This window comes from Octopus sinensis, linkage group LG2, assembly GCF_006345805.1.
Source record: "Octopus sinensis linkage group LG2, ASM634580v1, whole genome shotgun sequence".
Taxonomy (NCBI): domain Eukaryota; kingdom Metazoa; phylum Mollusca; class Cephalopoda; order Octopoda; family Octopodidae; genus Octopus; species Octopus sinensis.
The window spans coordinates 125,203,042-125,221,972 of NC_042998.1; the positions used below are offsets into that span (position 1 = coordinate 125,203,042).

An 18,931-nucleotide genomic window follows, 5' to 3' on the forward strand; every position below is an offset into this window, starting at 1 on the left:
CCTGAACAAGTCTGGCATACTCTTATACAACTCATAGGGTAGACCATCCAGTGCCGGCGCCCTACCCGTGCCACAGTCTGCCATAGTCTCAATTACCTCCTCGGGCATGATCGGCCCTTCACAACACTCCGCGTCCTGCCCCGAGAGTCGCGGCAGCCCGGCGAGGAAGTCCGTTAGGTCCCTCCTACTGTCAGGTCTGCCATTTCCCCTGAAAAGCTGGGCGAAGTGCTCCTGAAATGCTTCACATATCTCCTCGGGCTCGTTTATCAACTTACCTCGTTGGTTTGTCAAAAATCGAATTGTGCCACCGTTTCCACGCTGGGCTTCCACTATTCGGGCCCATCTTGCAGCCTTGATTCCTTCACAGCTCACTGCACGAAGCCTAGCCCTGACAATACAGCCCATGTGTTGAGCTTCGCGGTGCTGGTTTAACGCCAGTCTCTAAGCCGTCACCTGAGCCGCAGAGCCAGTTTCCATTGATTCCTCTAAGTCCTTAGCTAATGCTAATCCCTTTCTAGTCTCACTAGCCACTAAACCTATGCTATATCTAATAGACTTGAATTTAATGACTCGCTTGAGGGCATACCACCATTTATTATTAATAATGGACCCGGTTAATACCCCTAAATCAGTAACTTAATCCAGTCTCTGTACTCCTTACTCGCCAAAAGGGACGTATTAAGTTTCCAGTAGCCAGATACTCTATTATATAGCTTATCTATGTTGAGCTTATAGGTGACCCTTTTATGATCACTGTAGCTGACCGGGTAGAACTGTGGACACCTAGCTATATTCTTATCTGCAGGAAGATCCGTCGCTGCTTGACCATGCCCACAATGGAGCGTTCGGAAATTCCAACCTATATGGATCTGCTAGTTCATAGCGGCTTAGCAGATCCTGGAAGCAAGGATTACGTTTCCTATCAGAGCGCGAGCCAACATAATCTACGCGTGCATCGCAGATTGTGTTCAAGTCTCTTGTCACAACTAGAGAATGTGAAATACCGAGGAACTTCTCTAGGTTCAGAAAATACTCATTTTGCCCAGCTTTGTTGGGTGCATAAATTGCAACTAGTCTGATGATCTTACCACGGCTGAACGTCAAGTCCATGACGACCAACCTAACTTCTGGATCTACAAAAATCAACTTTTTTCTCAGAAACCCGGTTTCTTTTTAACAGGACTAACACCGCTCTTCCGCCAGTAGGACATCCTGGATAGAAAAAAACTCTCGTAGCCATCCAATAGCGGGAGATCTCTTGGTCCCCTTAACCGGGTTTTCGTAGCAACAATGACATCCAGCTTACGCAGCCTGATGTCATTAAGGAAGCGACTTTGCTTCTAGCCTGACACCAAGTTACGCACATTTACATAACCAATATGAATGCAAGCCATCTGCCTACCTTGGTATCATTGGTTTTCGGTCTTCTCTTTTGCTCTGGCTCCTGGAGTGTTTTGACATACAGGCCCTCATAACCTTAGAGGGCCTATGTCTGTGGGGAAGAATTCTTTTAATATGCGAATGTTCATTGCGTCTATTTCATATATTGAAATTCCTTCTGGAAGTTTCTGGTAGTGTTCCATATATATTTTTTTTTGCTGTTGGAATGTTTTTTAATCTTGTCTTTAAATGTTCGTTTTTATCGTTTATCGCCACTAGAAATAGAGTATATAGCAAGCTTTGGGGATTGTTTTCGGGACTGGAGGGAAGTGATGATTTTCCTGGGCTGGAAGGAGGCGATGTATGGAGATGGGATATCAGGGCTGGAAGAGACGGGGGTTGACGATGTGAAAAATCAGTGTTGGTGGGGAGGGAGTATCAGAGCTGGGAGGAGGGGATATTGATATTTTTTCAGGTGAGTAGTGGTTGGGCGGGGTAGATTATGTCTCGTGTGTATTTGCACTGGGTTTTTCTCTTGTTTTTGGTGGGTGGTGGAGGAGTGGGATTGGAGTTTTTCGTTTTTGTAATTTTCTTTCTTTTAACGGTTGACCAACCATCTTCGTTCCCAGCTGTTTGTATATTTTTTTTTTGCTGGGAGCTTGTTGGTCGACCTCCTGCGTCTTTCTTTTTTCCACTGTCTCTTCCTTATGAGCAGGGCAGTTTGCACGAATGTGGTCCTTTTCGCCACACTCGTTGCACCTGGGCCTTCTTCCCTCTACCCGCAAGGTAGTTTCCTCTCCCAGGTGAACGTTTTCTGCAATCTCTTCCAACGTATGTGGCTCTGCTTGAATTATGAGCTCGAGTTTTGCTGGTGGACTTTCGAAGCTTCTAAGATTGTTATTTTCTCCTCTAACCCCATTAAAAGGGCTGAGATTAACCAGGTAACATTGACTTCTGGTGGTATTTCGTCTATTGTTAATCTTGACGTACGTCTTCCTGGGTAGATTGGCAACGGTATATCTGTGGTTTTTAAGGGGTTCACTGAATGTTTTTGTGCCTTCTCTTTACGTTTGAAGTATACCACTATGGTTGCGAATTTTCTTCCTCTGATTACGAACTCAATGTCTTGCCATATGGTTTGGAGACATTTCTCGACGTCCTCATTGTTTGCCTTGTTAAGTTTTTTCTCTTTTATAATTAGACTTTTAAACACTAATTTTTTTCTCTGTATTTTCTTTTATTTCCTTCGGGAAAGTGGCTTTTGTTATGACCCTCCCTAGTGAACATGTTCTGGTGTTGCATGAGCATATTGGTATCAATTTTTAGGTTTTCTTTTTGAACTCTAGCCGCAGCTGCGAAATTCACTTTCTTCTTTTCAAACAATTGTTCTGCCGTTGGCATACTTGCATTTTCGGTTTCTTTTTCACAACAATTTTTTTTCCCGTTAGAGGAAGCTTTTTCCACCTCTTTAGAGGAAGTATTCATAGTTTTTCTTTTTTTTTTAACCAGACAAAAAGATAATTCCCAACCCCCTCACAGATGGGAATAACAGTTCTGCCAAACGCAGAACGCAATTATTTCAACAACAGCACAATAACAAACCAAAATTTGAATACCTGCAACAATTTCGACAACAATTCAATAACACTAGCAACAATTTGAACAGTAACAATCAATCAAACAAATATTTAACACTATGTATTTCTTTATTACCCATAATAAGGCTATACAGAAAAGGTGTGTTCGACAAGTACAAAACATAGAGACAATACAAAACGAGACATAACATAAACTTGGGGAACTAAAAATTAATAAAAAGATGACACAAGTAGAAAAAATAAAAGAAACGAATGATAGTATGAAAAGAATGAAAATGAGGCGTAATGCCCACTCGACCTCCCGTAGTCGAGTGGTTACATTATTTTATCACAGTTTTTTTCTCTTATTCAAAGTTCACATTATTTTCCTTTTTTTCCCCAAAAAGTCCACAATATTGTATATTTTGCAATTTTCCTCATTCATGTCTTCATATTCCACCACAGACAGCGTGGCGTCACATAACCAAATTGATTTTATTCCTTTTATCGCTTCTCCAGATGTATCAGTAACTCACGTCTACCTGTCTTCATGTATCATAATCCATATGTCATCCGTTTCATAGTCTTCTCTGGGCACTTTCACCCTCACCACTCTTTTCCATTTTGCAATAGTTTTTTTTTCTATACTCTTTTTTATAAACAACTAGTATTCCCTTATATTTGCATTCTTCTTCATTTTATGCTACTTCCACCACTCGCACACTTTTAGATATAAATTCCTCCTCACCTTTCTGTCTCCTTCTTAGTTTCCATAGACATTTTTCTTGCTCTTGCCTTCTTCCTTCTGGGACTGATAAACTCATCACTCCCCTCTTTCACTTCGTTCCTTTCCTTTAGGATGCTGACTCGCTCACCATCACTTATCTTTTCTTTCTCTTTCTCTTATAGCGTAAATTCCGCCAAGGGGCACTGAGCCTTCATATGGCCCTGTGCCCTACAAATGTAGCAATTGGGCCGTCTTTCTTCCACTACTACACCTAGCCTTCCTTCTTCAATCTCAGCCTTGTAGGGGATTCGCGCAATGTCTTCGAATGTGCCAAAAAGCCACATTTCGACCCCGAATCCCCACCAGTTTCTCTTGTTTGTCACTCCTACTTGACCCAGTTCAGGGCCGTCTTCGGTTGTCGCCAAAACGGCTGCAACTAACGACTCGGCCTTGATTTGTGGTGGCATTCTTGGGATTCTCACTCTCACACTTCTTCTTCCCTTGTAAGAGGGCAACAACACAACTTTGTTCGTCTTCAGGATGTTGATGGCATGCGAGGCCGCCTCTTTCTTGGCGGCAAACCTTACCTCCACCATACCGAACTTTCTATCTCTGCCAATAAACTCTGCTTCTTCTACTATGTCGGCCAAACACTCCTCAATTTCCTCTTCCTCCAATTTGTCAATTTTATTGGTGGCGACCGCCAGCGTGCAGCACACCACCGTCTTCCCCTCCTTCATTGTCTTTTGCAGAGGAACTAACTTCATGGTGTCTCCTTCCTTTTTCATCAGTTTCTCACTCTTCCTCACCTCCTCCATATTAACCGTTATTGCTGACACTTCCATTTGCGGTGTCGTCTTTGCCGCAGGGGCCTTGGCGTAACTCGCCATAACACGGCTACTTTAAGACCACGAAAAATAGCAGCAAACCACACGCGCGATAACAAAGTTCAACAATGAATTCAACAAATTTCACGTACTTCACAACAATTCTCAACTCACAAGGCAGTAAAAACGATCAAACAAATATTTAACACTATGACTTACGTCTAACACGACAAAAACCACTCCGTTACTAATAACTCAAACCGCCTGTGCATATGACAATCTTCTCTACTTCATCTTACTCTCTAAACACGCATGTGGGATCAGAAAATGCTTTGCTGGTACAGTCCACTTTTCATGTGAGAATCAAAATTAAAAATAATATTTCATTCTATTTTATTGTGCGGTGTATTGTAGACGCTATTGTTCATAAGTGCAATACCACCGACTGGCAGCTCGAATCCCGTCACTGCTTCTGACGCTACGCCCAAAGTTGATACATCAAAAGACCAAATTCATTGTTGCTATATTTTATAAAGGCTGATATCCATAAACATTGAATTTTTTTAAAGTGTCACATTATTCATGGTGTCCAATACCGAGATTAGACCCTATTTCACACACATTGTTAATTAGAAAGAAATTTAAGTTCTTATCTCTGAAGCTAAATCTAAAATACTACGTAAACAGATTAGATTAAATTGTAGGTGGATATTAATTTCATTTAATTAATTTACTTCTTTGTCATCAAACTAACTTTTGCACGATCAGAAGCCCATTTTATCTTTACTCCGAAGCCCATTTTATCTTTAATCCGAACTGTCCTCCTTCCCTCCCACTGCTTCACTCTTTTCTTTCATTTATATCTGTTTAGTTTAAAAGTACGATTTGTTGTTTTGCTTTCATTTAAAATATTTACACCTCATTGTTTGTATACTATTCACTTGATCAATTATATAAGATTTCATTATCTTATACTATAATTTTGAGAAGTAGTATATTTGACAATCAAATATATTTTAAGGATATTTCGCAAAGTACTCGATATGTAAGCTTGATTTAATCTAAGGACTCTGCAAGAAAGCGAAATCTTCAAGTTTTAACGCTATTACCCATAAATTGCGACGTATTATATTTTTCTTAATAGTTTTCGTATCAAACTTTCGTTTAAATGCAATAACAGCTTGCACTTGGGGGTTTGCAAACGACAATTTATTTTGCATTGGATTCCTCGCAGGAATTTTGATTTTATGGTGTCAGTCATTGAGTGTATGTGCATGAAGTATGTTATTGCTTACTCAGTCTCCGACCGTTTGTCACAGTCTGCATACACCGTGATGCAAATCACACGTGTAAGGACAACATGTAGATGTTAGATCGCTTCTATCACCAACACGAAAGGAACGAGCCCAAATATACTGACATCGAAAATATGGGAACTTCAGCTACATCTCAATATCATTTTTATACATTACTAGGATCATAGAATGGCTAAAATCTATTTTGTTTTTTGCTAAAGGCACCAAGAAATAGGTAACACTCATTCCACTTCTCTATAGCTCTTCTGCATAATTTTTATTTTGTTTTATGATATACATTTTTCGGTGAGGCGTCCGCCTGCAGATAAAGTAATATTGGTTTCAAATTTTGGCACAAGGCCAGAAGTCTCGTGGAGGGGATTAGTCAATTACATCGACCCCAGTGCTCGACTAGTACTTATTTTATTGACCCCGAAAGGATGAAAAGCAAAGTCGACCTCGGCAGAATTTGAACTCAAAACGAAGCGACGGACGAAACGCTGCTAAGCCTTGTGCCCGGCGTGCTAATGATTCTGCCAGCTTGTCATCCTCAGATAAAGTAATATTATAATCATTAGATTAGCACGCCGGGCAATATGCTTAACGGTATTTCGTTTGTTTTTATGTTCTGAGCTCAAGTTCTGTCGAGGTTTACTTTGCCTTTCATCCTTTCGGGGTCGATAAAATAAGTACTAGTTGAGCACTGGGATCGATGAAATCGACTTTTCTCCTCTCACAAAATTGCTGGTCTTGTACCGAAATTAGAAATCGATATTGTTCATTCCTTCTCGAGCCACGCCTGGCTCACAGGGCCGGTTTCCCGGTTTCCTTGGCGTATAGGTTCCCCACCTGGACGGGACGCCGGTCCGTCGCAGGTGAGCTGCAAGATGCAGGAAGAAAGAGTGGGAGAAAGTCGTGGCGAAAGAGTCAGCAGAAGGTAGCCATTATCTTCTGACTGAGCTGCGTGGAGCTTAGGTGTTTCGCTCATAAACAAACACATCGCCCGGTCTGAGATTCGAACCCGCGATCCTTCGAACGCGAGTCCGCTGCTTTAATCACTAGGCCATGTGCCTCCACAGAAATCGATATAATTATTATTAAACACAACTACTGCTGTAATTAAATGTCTAACTAGTTAGTGTTGAACAAATGAAAAATTTTCAAATGCTTCTCTCCCCTGCATAAAGTAAACTAAACTGTTTTTTTCTTTTCTTTTCTTTACTTCAGATTATTGCCAAAGATTTTAAAAAAGCAAAAGATGGATAAACCAGTTTCTTACGAGGAACTCTGTCGGAACCAGCTTCAAGCAATGTTTAAGAATGACATCAAAAAAAGTGGTAGAAACCTCAATTTCCAACATAGGCCCAATAATAAACCTATACACAGTCCGGTTCACAGCCAAATTCAGAAAGTATTGTACCTTTTGCAAAACAAACACTTCGAAGAATGTGCTTCAGAACTCGGACGGATTGACTTATCAACACTGCATGCTATCCTTAATGACATTCCTTTTAAACTACTCTACGAGTCGATTCCTTTGTCTCTTCCAGTTCTTGATGTGCTCTACACTCGACTATACCAAAGCACTACACCTGGATCTGCCTCATGGCGTCTTCTCTCTCCAGATATGCTTGTGCCAAAGTTGATTCTGTTTTTTGCTGAAGAATGGTTAGCTTCAGGGAAGGGTGAGAAAAACTGTAACAGTTATTTTCCGGCATGCCGAAATCTTCTGTGGATGGCTTCCACAGTCGACACATCTTTGGCTGATAATCTCCGAACGGCTAAAGTTACTATGGAATCTAATATTGAAAAGCTGGGTAAACACGGTTTGGTTCAATGCTTTGATGGATCCTTGAATAGTTTGCAGTATTCGTTACATTTTGAGATGAACCACATGATACAACAAATGAAGCAAGCTTTAACCTTACTGAAAGGACCACGAGGCAAAGATTTAACTGAGGCTATTTCCGAATCTGCACACCAACGTCTTCTGCAAGTAAGAGATTATTATTATCATTGCTGTGGTTGTTGTAAAGCGGCGAGCTGGCAAAATCGTTAGCGCGTCGCACAAAATTCTTAGCGACATTTCTTTCGGCCCTTTACTTTCTGGTCGACTCTGCCTTTCATACTTCGGGGCGACTTACCCCCTCCCCACAAATTTCAGGACTTGTACCTATAGTAGAAAGGATTATTATTGTTTTTGTTAGGCGTCGTGCTGGCAGAATCGTTATCACACCGGGCAAAATACTTATCAGCATTTTATCCATCTTTATGTTCTGAGTTCAAATTCTACTGAGGTTGACTTTACCTTTCATCCTTTCGGTGTCAATAAAACATGTACCAGTTGAACACTAGGGTCGATGTAATCGATTTGCCCCTCCCCTCAAAAACCACTGGCCCTGTGCCAGAATTTGAGACTATTATCATTACTGTAAGGCAGCGAGCTGGCAGAATCTTAGCGCATCGAACAAAATTCTTAGCGACGTTCTGAGTTCAAATTCTGCCGAGATCAACTTTGCCTTTCATTCTTTCGAAATCGATGAAATAAATATCAGTCAAGCATTGGGGTCGATGTAATCGATTTACCTAAATTGCTGACCGTGTGTCAAAATTTGAAACCATTATTGTTACTGTTGTTATATCGGTACAGATGACAATTGGTAAAGTTTCAGACAATATTTTACAGTACGTAGCTCTGTTGAAATTCTGTCGGGTTTATCTTAGCCTTTCGTCTTTCAAGGCATCAAAAAAGCAATGCCAATCATATATTAGAATCGATTTACTCTGGGTCCTAAATTTGAGACTTTGTGTCAGTTAGAAATTTTCATTGTTACTACTGAAATTGGGGCAAGCTGGATAGTAAATCGGCCAAAATGTTTTGTAGTATTTATTCACGTACCTTAAGATCAAATCACACTAGGATTTTCTTTGCCTTTCATTCTTCGATCTCCTTTAAAATAAATACCTTATCAACTTAATTGCCTATTCTCTTCCGCAAAATTTTTAGGGTTTGTGCTGATTAGAAATTATCATTGTTGTTACTTATGAAAATGGATGTGCAACAGAAAACAAGCCAAGGGTAATGTCGTATTTAACTTAATGTCTTAATGTTCTAAGTTACCGCAACCTAATTTTCTAATTTATATCTCTGCGATCGATAAAAAGAAAGTACCAGTGAGTGATACATTATGACAGTCTCAACTATCGTTGTTGCTAATAGTTTGCAGTGGATAGTCACAAATATTTAAGTATCGGACAACGTATCTAGATTCGTTTCTTCTATGTTATGTTTGAAAATTCTGTCAGGGTTGATGAAATAAACACAAGCAATACGAGTGTGGGCATGAGTGTGTGTTTAAAACATTCGCTTAGTAACCAACGGTTTCCGTATTTGATGTCACGGCTCGACACATTGGGCAAGTGTCTTTTGTCTTATCCTTGATACTTTGTAAGTGGAATATGATAGAAAACAATCGTGTAGAAGCCCGCTGTATATATGGGTACATATATTTGCCAGTATACATCAGCGAGAGTTAAATACATCAATGAGAAACTGAAAATAGGTGACAATCACTAGCCACTGTCACCGATAGTGAACAACTGATTGGTTTGTTGGAATCCTGTAACTAACGACGCTATTATTCAAAAATTACGATATAAAATAAATAGAAATAATATATTGCAGTTAATTCATCTCAGTGTATCTCCTTCCAGCGAATAATCTGCAATGTTGTTAAATATTCGCACTTAAAACATCCTTAGATCAAAATAACAATGTGCAAAATATAATGTATGTACAGACATGAAACAACACGGCTGTATTGTTTTGCCTTAGAGAAGTCTCTTTGAGATCTGTGTGTTAAGAACACAGGTCTTTGACCAGAACACCAGTAGATTGTCAGACACAATGTTTCAACTTGATCCTCATTCACGAATATACTGGACGTTCTGAGTTAATCCGGAAATAACTGTTCTTATGCAGAAATCGATAAACGAAATATTTACTATTAATGTGAAAGTTAGACAGGCTAGAATCAAATTAACAATGACATTTGAGATTATATGTTAATATAAGCACTTGAGCCTTAAATGAAAAAAACAGCGTTCATATTTATTCTGTATAAAACCATGGAACTGCACTAGCTATATTTTGCCCTAGAGAAAGCTCTCAAAAAAGACCTATGTTAAAAACAGGACTCCAAAATTCAGGTGCATAGTCAAAAGTGTTTCATATATGACTATCCCGTCTTTTATTCAAACATTTTATAACAAGTACATTATCCAACGTGTGGCTTTTGAGACAGAAAGGTGTGATTCTAGCAGATTGTGCGACCACGTAGAAGCTAATCATTATTGAGTATTTATTAGCATCAATCACCATTGGGTAGTGATATAAGTTCCTAGTGAGCCTCCGGAACTTACATTGTTAGGGTTTTTAAAGAAAAGCATGACTGTCACAGAATATTGAGATACATATGGGTTCTTTTATCTATAGTTTCAGTATCGTGTTTTAAATGAAAGGTATCATGAAAGGTATGAGATGTGGCTTTGTTTAATTAATTACCTATGATAATAGTATCTAGTCTGAGTGATTTGTTCCTCGACTACTTAATGTCATAAAAATCAAAGACCATACCTATTTCTTTTGAGATAATTTGAGATTATATGTTAATATAGGCACTTGAGCCTTAAATGAAAAAACTTTTTGAATCTCAAAAGTACCATACCTATTTCTTTACTACCCACAAGGGGCTAAACAGACAGGGGACAAACAAGGACAGACAAACGGATTAAGTCGATTATATCAACCCAGTGCGTAACTGGTACTTATTTAATTGACCCCGAAAGGATGAAAGTCAAAGTCGACCTCGGCGGAATTTGAACTCAGAATGTAGCGGCAGACGAAATACGGCTAAGCATTTCGACCGGCATGCTAACGTTTCTGCCCGCTCGCCGCCTTAAAGACAAGTACCATACCAGTGGGCCGTATAATTGCAGCTATCAATTTTCATTGGTTAATTATGCAATCTTCAATAGTTTTTGGATACACTATCGCAATTTATTTCTAACACGACAACAATGTCTCAATTTTGAAGAATTGTTTTAAGCATTTATATTGACTTCAGTATATGACTAGTATCTATTTTATTGTATCCGAAAGAATTAAAAGCAAAGTCTACCTGACAGAATTTGAACTCGGGAGCTAATTAGAAACTGCAAGTAATAGCTCGTACTGTCAATTTGTTTGTTCAACATTACATTGCTGCCGATGTACACGGAACACTCAATCGTATTTACTTTGTGAAAATATTTCGTTAAAAAATTTTGTTTTCTTTTCATTTTTATTCTGATTACTGGCAAAGTGAAATGTTTTTACTGTTCTATTAGCTGAGCATTTGTGGGATTTCTCTTCGGCGATCATCAGATAAAAAAAAAATAATTGCTTTTTTGATGAGTCAAAAAGCTTTGTTACTGAGAATGAGAAATGTAAAAAAAATGATGATGTACATTTCTCTGTATGATTTGTATCAGGAAATGAAAGGACACCATGATTTGGGTTAGTTTGTTGTTATTTGGCTTCAGAAACGTTGTGATCAGTTAGACTTATGATCGAGGCTGTTCTAAACATCATCATCTCTTTTTCAGATATATTGTATTTGGAGCTATATTATCCTGTGTCTCCATTTTTAGGATGGCTGTATGTGATTTTGCAGCTATTCTAGCAGGTAATAGGATTCGGAATGTGGTCCTCTCGGAGTAAATTTATTGAAGAAAACGTTAATTTTATTTTCGTTTACGAAATTATTTCACTTCTCTGGAAACACACGTATTGAATACAATTTTTCTAACGCTTTTTTTTTTTTTTTACAAAATATTAATATTGATTTCTTATGTAAATCACATTAAATGCCAAGCGAATAGAAATAAGATTAGGTGACGTTTATGCATTTTTATTTTTAGGGGAATTAATAGCTTTTAATAATTTCAGTCGGAAACTAAAACGCTTCCACATGAACTGTTCAGCGAGAATTTACGTGAAACGAGTTGGTTAACCACCTGATTTTTTTCAAATTTATTCTAACTAGATTATGCAAGGAATTCAGAGCGTTGGAATTAATAGCCTTGCTACCTAAAACCTTCGTCAGGACCCTGTTTTCACACTAGTTTTTATAATTTAAGTTTTTTTCATATAAACAATATAAATAGGTAAAGCGAATGTTTTGCAACATAAAGGTAGAATAATAATCTAAAATGTAAATATATATGAAAACGTAAAAGCTTAAATTCCTTAGAAAATGTCATTAATCCTTAATTTTAAAATAAAACTGGTATTTTAGTTTTTCTCGTTAAACTCCACTGCATTGCCGGCAATTAAATATTTTAGGGAGCGTTTTTTTAATTTCGCAATCGAATGTGTTTATTCGCTATGTTTGCTCTCAGAGAAGCAAAGTAATTTCGAAGACGAAAATAAAATTGTTTCCTTGAATAAATATACTCCAGGAATCAAATTCTAAAGTAAAATTTATTTGTTGCTTAGCTCACGTTTAAATTGGTTGCCTGCTTGGAATAATTTCCCTTGAATTTCCGACCCACCTCCCCACATAAATTTAGATTGTTACTTTCATATTTTCATTTCTCTAATATTAAGTTCGTACCATACCAATCTCGAAATCTTTATTGATTTCTAACCTAGGAATACTGACACAAATTTACGACATATTAGAGAAATATAAGTTTGAGATAGTCATGCTTTCTTCGTTGACATTAACTATATAATTTCCGTAACATCGAAGCAGGTGTTCATGTGTCTTGTACAATAAGTTGCTACTGTTTGCAATACGGTAAACTGAGACCCCTACAGTAAGGTGGTGTTGTGTTGATTTTTTACTACGGATATAGTGTGCCACTGGTGGCTGGATAAGAACCATCGCTAGCACTACATTTTTTTTGCCTTAATATGAACCAGCAACAATCATTTACTGTGGTATATAAATTCAGAAAAGTCACCAAGCTAGAGCTCTACACATTTTTATGTACAGAATTATTGTATATGTGGATATCTAGAGTGATAGAGTAATGAAATCCAATGCAGAATTCGGTTATTGATGCTTTTTCACTGCTTTGTATCCATAGCCATGTGACTTCTCTCAAATTAACTTGTCTCCAGAATATTTCAAATAGATGATGTACTGAATGGGGCACGCAAAAAAAAAATTATGAATTGAAATTTCCTTCTTAGTTGCCGAAAGAAAACAAAATCTTAGCCATAATTATTGTCGACACGTGAAGGAGAAAAGTTCAAGAACTGAGATCCTACGAATAGTTGTGATTATTAAATTGAGTGTTACTTGATATTCTACCGAAAGGAAATTCTTATGGTCGTTGAACTTTTATTCCATATCTGCTACTAATATATTAAGGAATTTATGCTATTCACCAACCGCAGACACCCTGCCTATTTGGAAAATATTTAAAAGAACTCTGTATCCACCAGACAGCTAAACACACAGGGTGAGATGAAATACAATAAACTCCTAAGTGATGTTTTACCGTACCGCTATAGTCACCTTTATCCTCCTCCTGTTTAGAGTTGGTAAAATATATACATTGTGATCGATTCAGTAGTTTTCTATGTTCGAAATATATCCCTTTTTGACTAGGAATGAGGTCCCATAGTTTTAAGTTACTTGAGATGGAATGTTATTATATCCATTCTTTTCCAGATGTACTAACGTAAAATAGAGTTCAAGGGAAAATTGACTGCTATGTTATTATTATTTTGACTAAAAGGATTAAAAAACAAATTGAAGGTTGTAGTAAGTTATAACATTTATACTTCATCTAAGGACATTGTCACTAAGTAAAGATTTTAAAAAATTGCTCATCTAGAAATGGAAACTAATCGGAGGCTGACTTGTTTCATTAATGGGATATTGCTTTCTGGAGAAAACAACCACAAACTAATAGAAAATGGGGGTGAGATTGCGTGGTGCATGTTTCTTTTTTCAGTTTTTTTTAATGTATTTTTTTTTTCATTGGAATATTTAGTAGGATAGCGGATATAACAAGGCTTCTTCCACGTGTTCTGTTTCAAATTGCCATAGAAAACTACATTGCGAGTTTTCTGAATTTACTCGAATATATTACTGTTATATATTTTATCAAATCCAAGCAGGCAAGTGAGAGATACCGTTGACTAGAATTGGATTTGAACTAAGAACGGGAATATACGGAAACACACCACATTAAGTAGTTTACTATATTTTACTGTATTTATTCATTTTGTCCGGTAAAACTTTCAGTGGAATGTCATCTGTCTATTGCAAAGCTCATCCATGAAAAAAGTAAAGTACAATCGAAATTAACTATTGAGGCAGTAGAATGGAAACTGGGAGAACGCTAGATAATAATGGTGTGAAATATTCGGTCTTCTCTGGGTCTCACTTTAAACCCAATTCTTACCATGTTTGACTTTGATTTTCATCTCGACAGGAGTTAATAAACCGACTGCCAATTGTATACTGAGATCAATTTATTCAACTGCTCTTTTACAAAACTTGAAAGTGTGCTTAATCAAATGAAATCGATAATTACTACAACAAAAAGATGAAGTATTAGATTCAAGCATTAACTGCGAAATTAGACACCAAAGCACTTGCTGTAATGTTTACGAAACTCATCGTTAGAAGTCCTTTTAAATAGAAATGTAAATACATAGACAACAAGGGTATTGCTTTATTAACCAAATTGGTTATGATGTAGTCATGTGACCAATCAATTATATTTAGTTAAACGGAAAATAATCCCTCGCTGCAAAGAAATCAATAACTAAATACCCAATTGGCTGCGAAAATAAATTGAATGTTCAGTGTAATTAAATATTTAAAATGTTTTAGATAATTATTTTCTTTTTGCTTTCATTCTTAACTTTACGCCAGTCAGAAGATAAATTTTATCATAGTACTGTGTGTGTGTGTAATGTATGTACAAGATTTGAATAGTTATTCTGGAGGTTAGGTATTGCCCGTAACGCTGTCGAGTAAAAATTTCATCAGTCAACTAGTTAAGTCTTCATACAAAGATTTAGAAATCTAGATAGTTGAGGCAAAGAAAAACCCATCGATAAAATTACGTATTTCTAAGCATCCTGTTTACTTCATTTTTCTGCTAAAGTATTTTTCTTTAAGCTTATCAGCAGTTTTCAGAAGCAGAACTCCTTAAATCTTGGGAGGAAAACATTTTAAGAAATGTGATAACAACAAAAAAATAATTTTTTCACGTGATCAGAAATAAATTTATGGCGGAAATATCAATATTATAGCCAAGTGAAATAACAAATGCTGGTTTAGTTTATTATATGACACTTCCGTAATCTATCTCACGGATTTATCTTAATAATAAACAAAAGAAAACGACACTACTGAATTAAGAATTTCGTCGACTGACTCAATCCCATGTGTCAAACTTAATTATTTTCTTAAAAAGACATTGTTTGCTCTGGCAGAGTTTGTACTCGGGAAATAGGGTTCCTAAATACTACAAAGCATTTAGTTTTCAGTTCTTCCTTTCTTAACAGCTCGATGAATTACGATCCAGGAAAGCCACTCTGCATTAGCGCGGTATACGAGAAATAACAGCCAAATCTTTTCATAACATACCCTATCTTCCCTAAAGAAGGATACATTGAATTAAAAAGATGAGTTGATCATGCTCAAGCAGGACTTACCTAGGGCTAAACAACAACAAACAACATTTCTTAATGTCTATTCTTGTTCCGTAGTAATTTTGTATTGTACTGCAATGTTGCACTTCATAAAATAATACATTACTATGGAAGTTAGGAGTCTCCACTTCGAGCTGCTAGAAATGCTAGGTTCCCTCAAACTAAACCTTGCCATGTTAAAAGATTTTTAAAATCATTGAATAATGTTTGCCGGAAAATAAGATGGTGTCGGCACATATAAGTTTTCTTCTGTCATAAGACTACTCAATCACGGGTAACCTATGATTATTCAGTAACCAATCTATTACTTGGTAACTTTCAATAACATCCTTCTTTGCACGTGATGTTAGATGAAAAGAAAATGACCAACAGTAATGGAACAATTTTATTACACGTCTCTCTATATATAGAGCATTATTATTACTAAAAACAATACCTTTAAATCTACGCTACAAATACTTTCTATTTGAGAAGAGACTTCAGAATTGATGTATATTTTTAAAGGTAGTAGAGATGGTCACATCAAGAGCTAAATTTGGAAACTTTAGTACCTTTAAATCTATATCCCACTGCTTTGTGTTTAAATTTTACTAAAAAGTATTTCTATTGGAGCTTTAACAACCTTCTTAACAAATTTAGATTAATATTAAATTTGTATCTAAAGCGGTGAGTTGGCAGAATCGTTAGCACCCTGGACAAAATGCTCAGCAGTATTTCGTCCATCTTTACGTTCTGAGTTCAAATACCACCGAGGTCAACTTTGCATTCATCCTTTTGGGGTCGATAAAATAAGTATCAGTTGAGTCTTATTTACCCTCTCCCTTGCCTCTCAACAAAATTAGTCCCAGAAATATACTGACTCTACACCTCCTGCTCCTGTCAATGAAAACTGTTTAGTCAAAAGGCACCAAAATTTAATAATCATATACAGTTCAATTCGAATGTCGAGCAGTAGAAACAGTAAGTCAATTATTAGTCCCGGCCCTCTATGTTAGAACTCAAATCCCTCTGATGTCAACCGATATTTGTGCATTGTCAGTAGTAAATTTGGTAGCTTATTTTATAAATGTGTGAACGTGTGCTAATGCAAGAAGTCAAAATTTAACTATTGCTTAACGCTAGATGTTTGGTCGGTGTCCAAGACAAGACATTTATCTTCTTGTCCCAGTCCATTCGGCTATAAGTAGCTATCACAGTATAGAAGGCACGCCATAATAGACAATAGAAATCTGAAATTAACTAATATTTCATTGGCTGTCTGTAGTGAATAACACATCACCTGGGGACATACAACTAGATGTTGTTCATGTGTGTGATAGTGATAATCATGATCTCCTACGTGTAAACATGGAAGCCAAAAGAGTTGCGGAATTTTTGTTTTAGTTTTACTTTCATTTTTTATTTTTTGTTTACATTTTCAGTATTTTTCCTGATATTTGAAGTAAGCGAACGCAGAGAACGATTTCGTTAATTAAACGTGGCGGTCCTTTAACCATGAGATAAGAGGGAATTAATTGCGTAAGATAGGTGGAGCCATTAGAGAGGTGAAGGTAAACGATTTTAATGTAAAATGAAACTAAGTTGGTCACCCTTTACTATTTATTTATTTTTTGCTGCAGAATTGATCACTGCACCGAGCGTTCATCATAAGAAATGAATAATTAATTTAGATTTTTAGAATTTTTCCGCACTACAAACACATTGGAATATTGTAATATAAACTAATTGTCTCTGTTCTTTCTCATTAAGGAGACTCTTTGTTATTAAGATATGCTTAGTGATTAATACAGTAACTCCGTTAATTACGATCTAACTATTAACAGGATTAAACTTGTTATTTTTATCTTAGAATATTCCCAAAATGTAGAAATTGCAATAACAATTATGATAAAGAATATTAATAATTTCGAATTTTTGGCTGTGGGCTAGTTCGGGGAGGAGATATAGCTGATTAAATTGACACCACTCGACTGCTAGTTAGTTTATTGACTACGTAATGAATGCGGTTTCGGGAGAGATTCTACATAGTTGACTTGCTACAAATGACAGCCATTCTTGCTCAAACCATGCTCTACCGTCTAATCTTGAATATTTTGAGAAAAATGAAGATTAGATTCACAGTCTGAATCTCTTTAATCAATCTTGCTCAATTATGGATGACCTGGGACTAAACAACAGCTGTAAAATCACCAGAGTTGACCAGAGCGAATTTAAACATAAAGGAATATAACTGAACATAACAAGGCATTTTGTTGGCGTTCTTCTGTTTTTGTCACTCTACAGTAATAACAAAATCTAAATGCTGTAAATAAAACTACAGAATTTCATAAAAACCTCGCCTGTCAGCTACTTATTAAAAGAACTTCTTGTCATAAACTATGTATTTCCAGTGAATCGAAGGATTTAACCTTCTTAACAACTTCGGCTTATTAGCATAGATAGCTCTTTAATACTCCTAATGTATTTAGTCTAGGAACTGGTTCTGTATTCGTGGTATAATCTTTTCATTTCACTTAACTTGCGATGCTAATATCTTCGGAATACATGGATGTCACACTATCTTATGTACTTTCCCTGAGTTCTGTGTCCGTGTAAGAAAGCAATTAATCAGAAAATAGCATATGCAAGTCCTAATCTTTCTGTCTCAGATTTAGCTCAGTAGATTTTGTGATACAGTCATCAACACCATATTGTATGGCTATTTCAACTTTCTATCAACATCATGAGTTTGTTTCTGTGTACAGTGGTAGATTAGACAAAATTTACATGATTGGTGGCTTGCAGTTTCCTACTATTTTGCTGTCTTACAATCAGATTCTCTCTCTCAATTATATATATATATATATATATATATATATATATGTATATGTATGTATGTATGTGTGTGTGTGATTTTCAGAAACACTGTTAATATCATATTTATCTTATATTGTAAGTTGAACAAATTTACAAATCCACTTGGTCCTTAAAAATCTATCTCGCCTTTTAAAGTACCTAATTTTATTTCCTCATTTGTAGTTAAAAAGCTAATGATGTACTATTCCATATTGTTATGTTCAAATCTTACCGGGATCAACTTTGATTTTTGTATATCCATGATCGATAAAATAATACAACTTATATTAAGTAAGCATATTGCCAAAGTTGTTGTGGTGTCGGGTAGAATGCTTGGTGAGTATTTATTTCAGTTGTCTGCGATCTGAATTCAAACCCCGCTGCGGCAAGTGAAGTAGTTCACCTTTCTGTGGTTGATAAAATACCAGCCAAGTTCTGAGCCGATCTCTCCCTCTCCCTCTCTCTCTCTCCCCCCCTCTCTCTCTCTCTCTCTGTGAAAGCGCAATTTGCACGTGAAGATTCGCAGGAAACTACATGCAGTGAGGTTCTAGCAGTTTCTTATAGAA

At 36.7% G+C, this 18,931-nt stretch overlaps 1 protein-coding gene across 2 annotated transcripts in view; it reads left to right on the forward strand.

The window, feature by feature from the left end:
- Positions 1-18,931, forward strand: part of LOC115225809 — a 363,608-nt gene that overhangs the window by 210,316 nt on the left and 134,361 nt on the right. For both annotated transcript variants that reach the window (XM_036499165.1, XM_029796783.2), the window contains exon 2: positions 7,034-7,802. In XM_036499165.1, coding sequence (XP_036355058.1) covers positions 7,065-7,802 — 738 coding nt within the window. In that variant the 5' untranslated portion in view covers positions 7,034-7,064. The remainder of the gene's footprint in view (positions 1-7,033; positions 7,803-18,931) is intronic.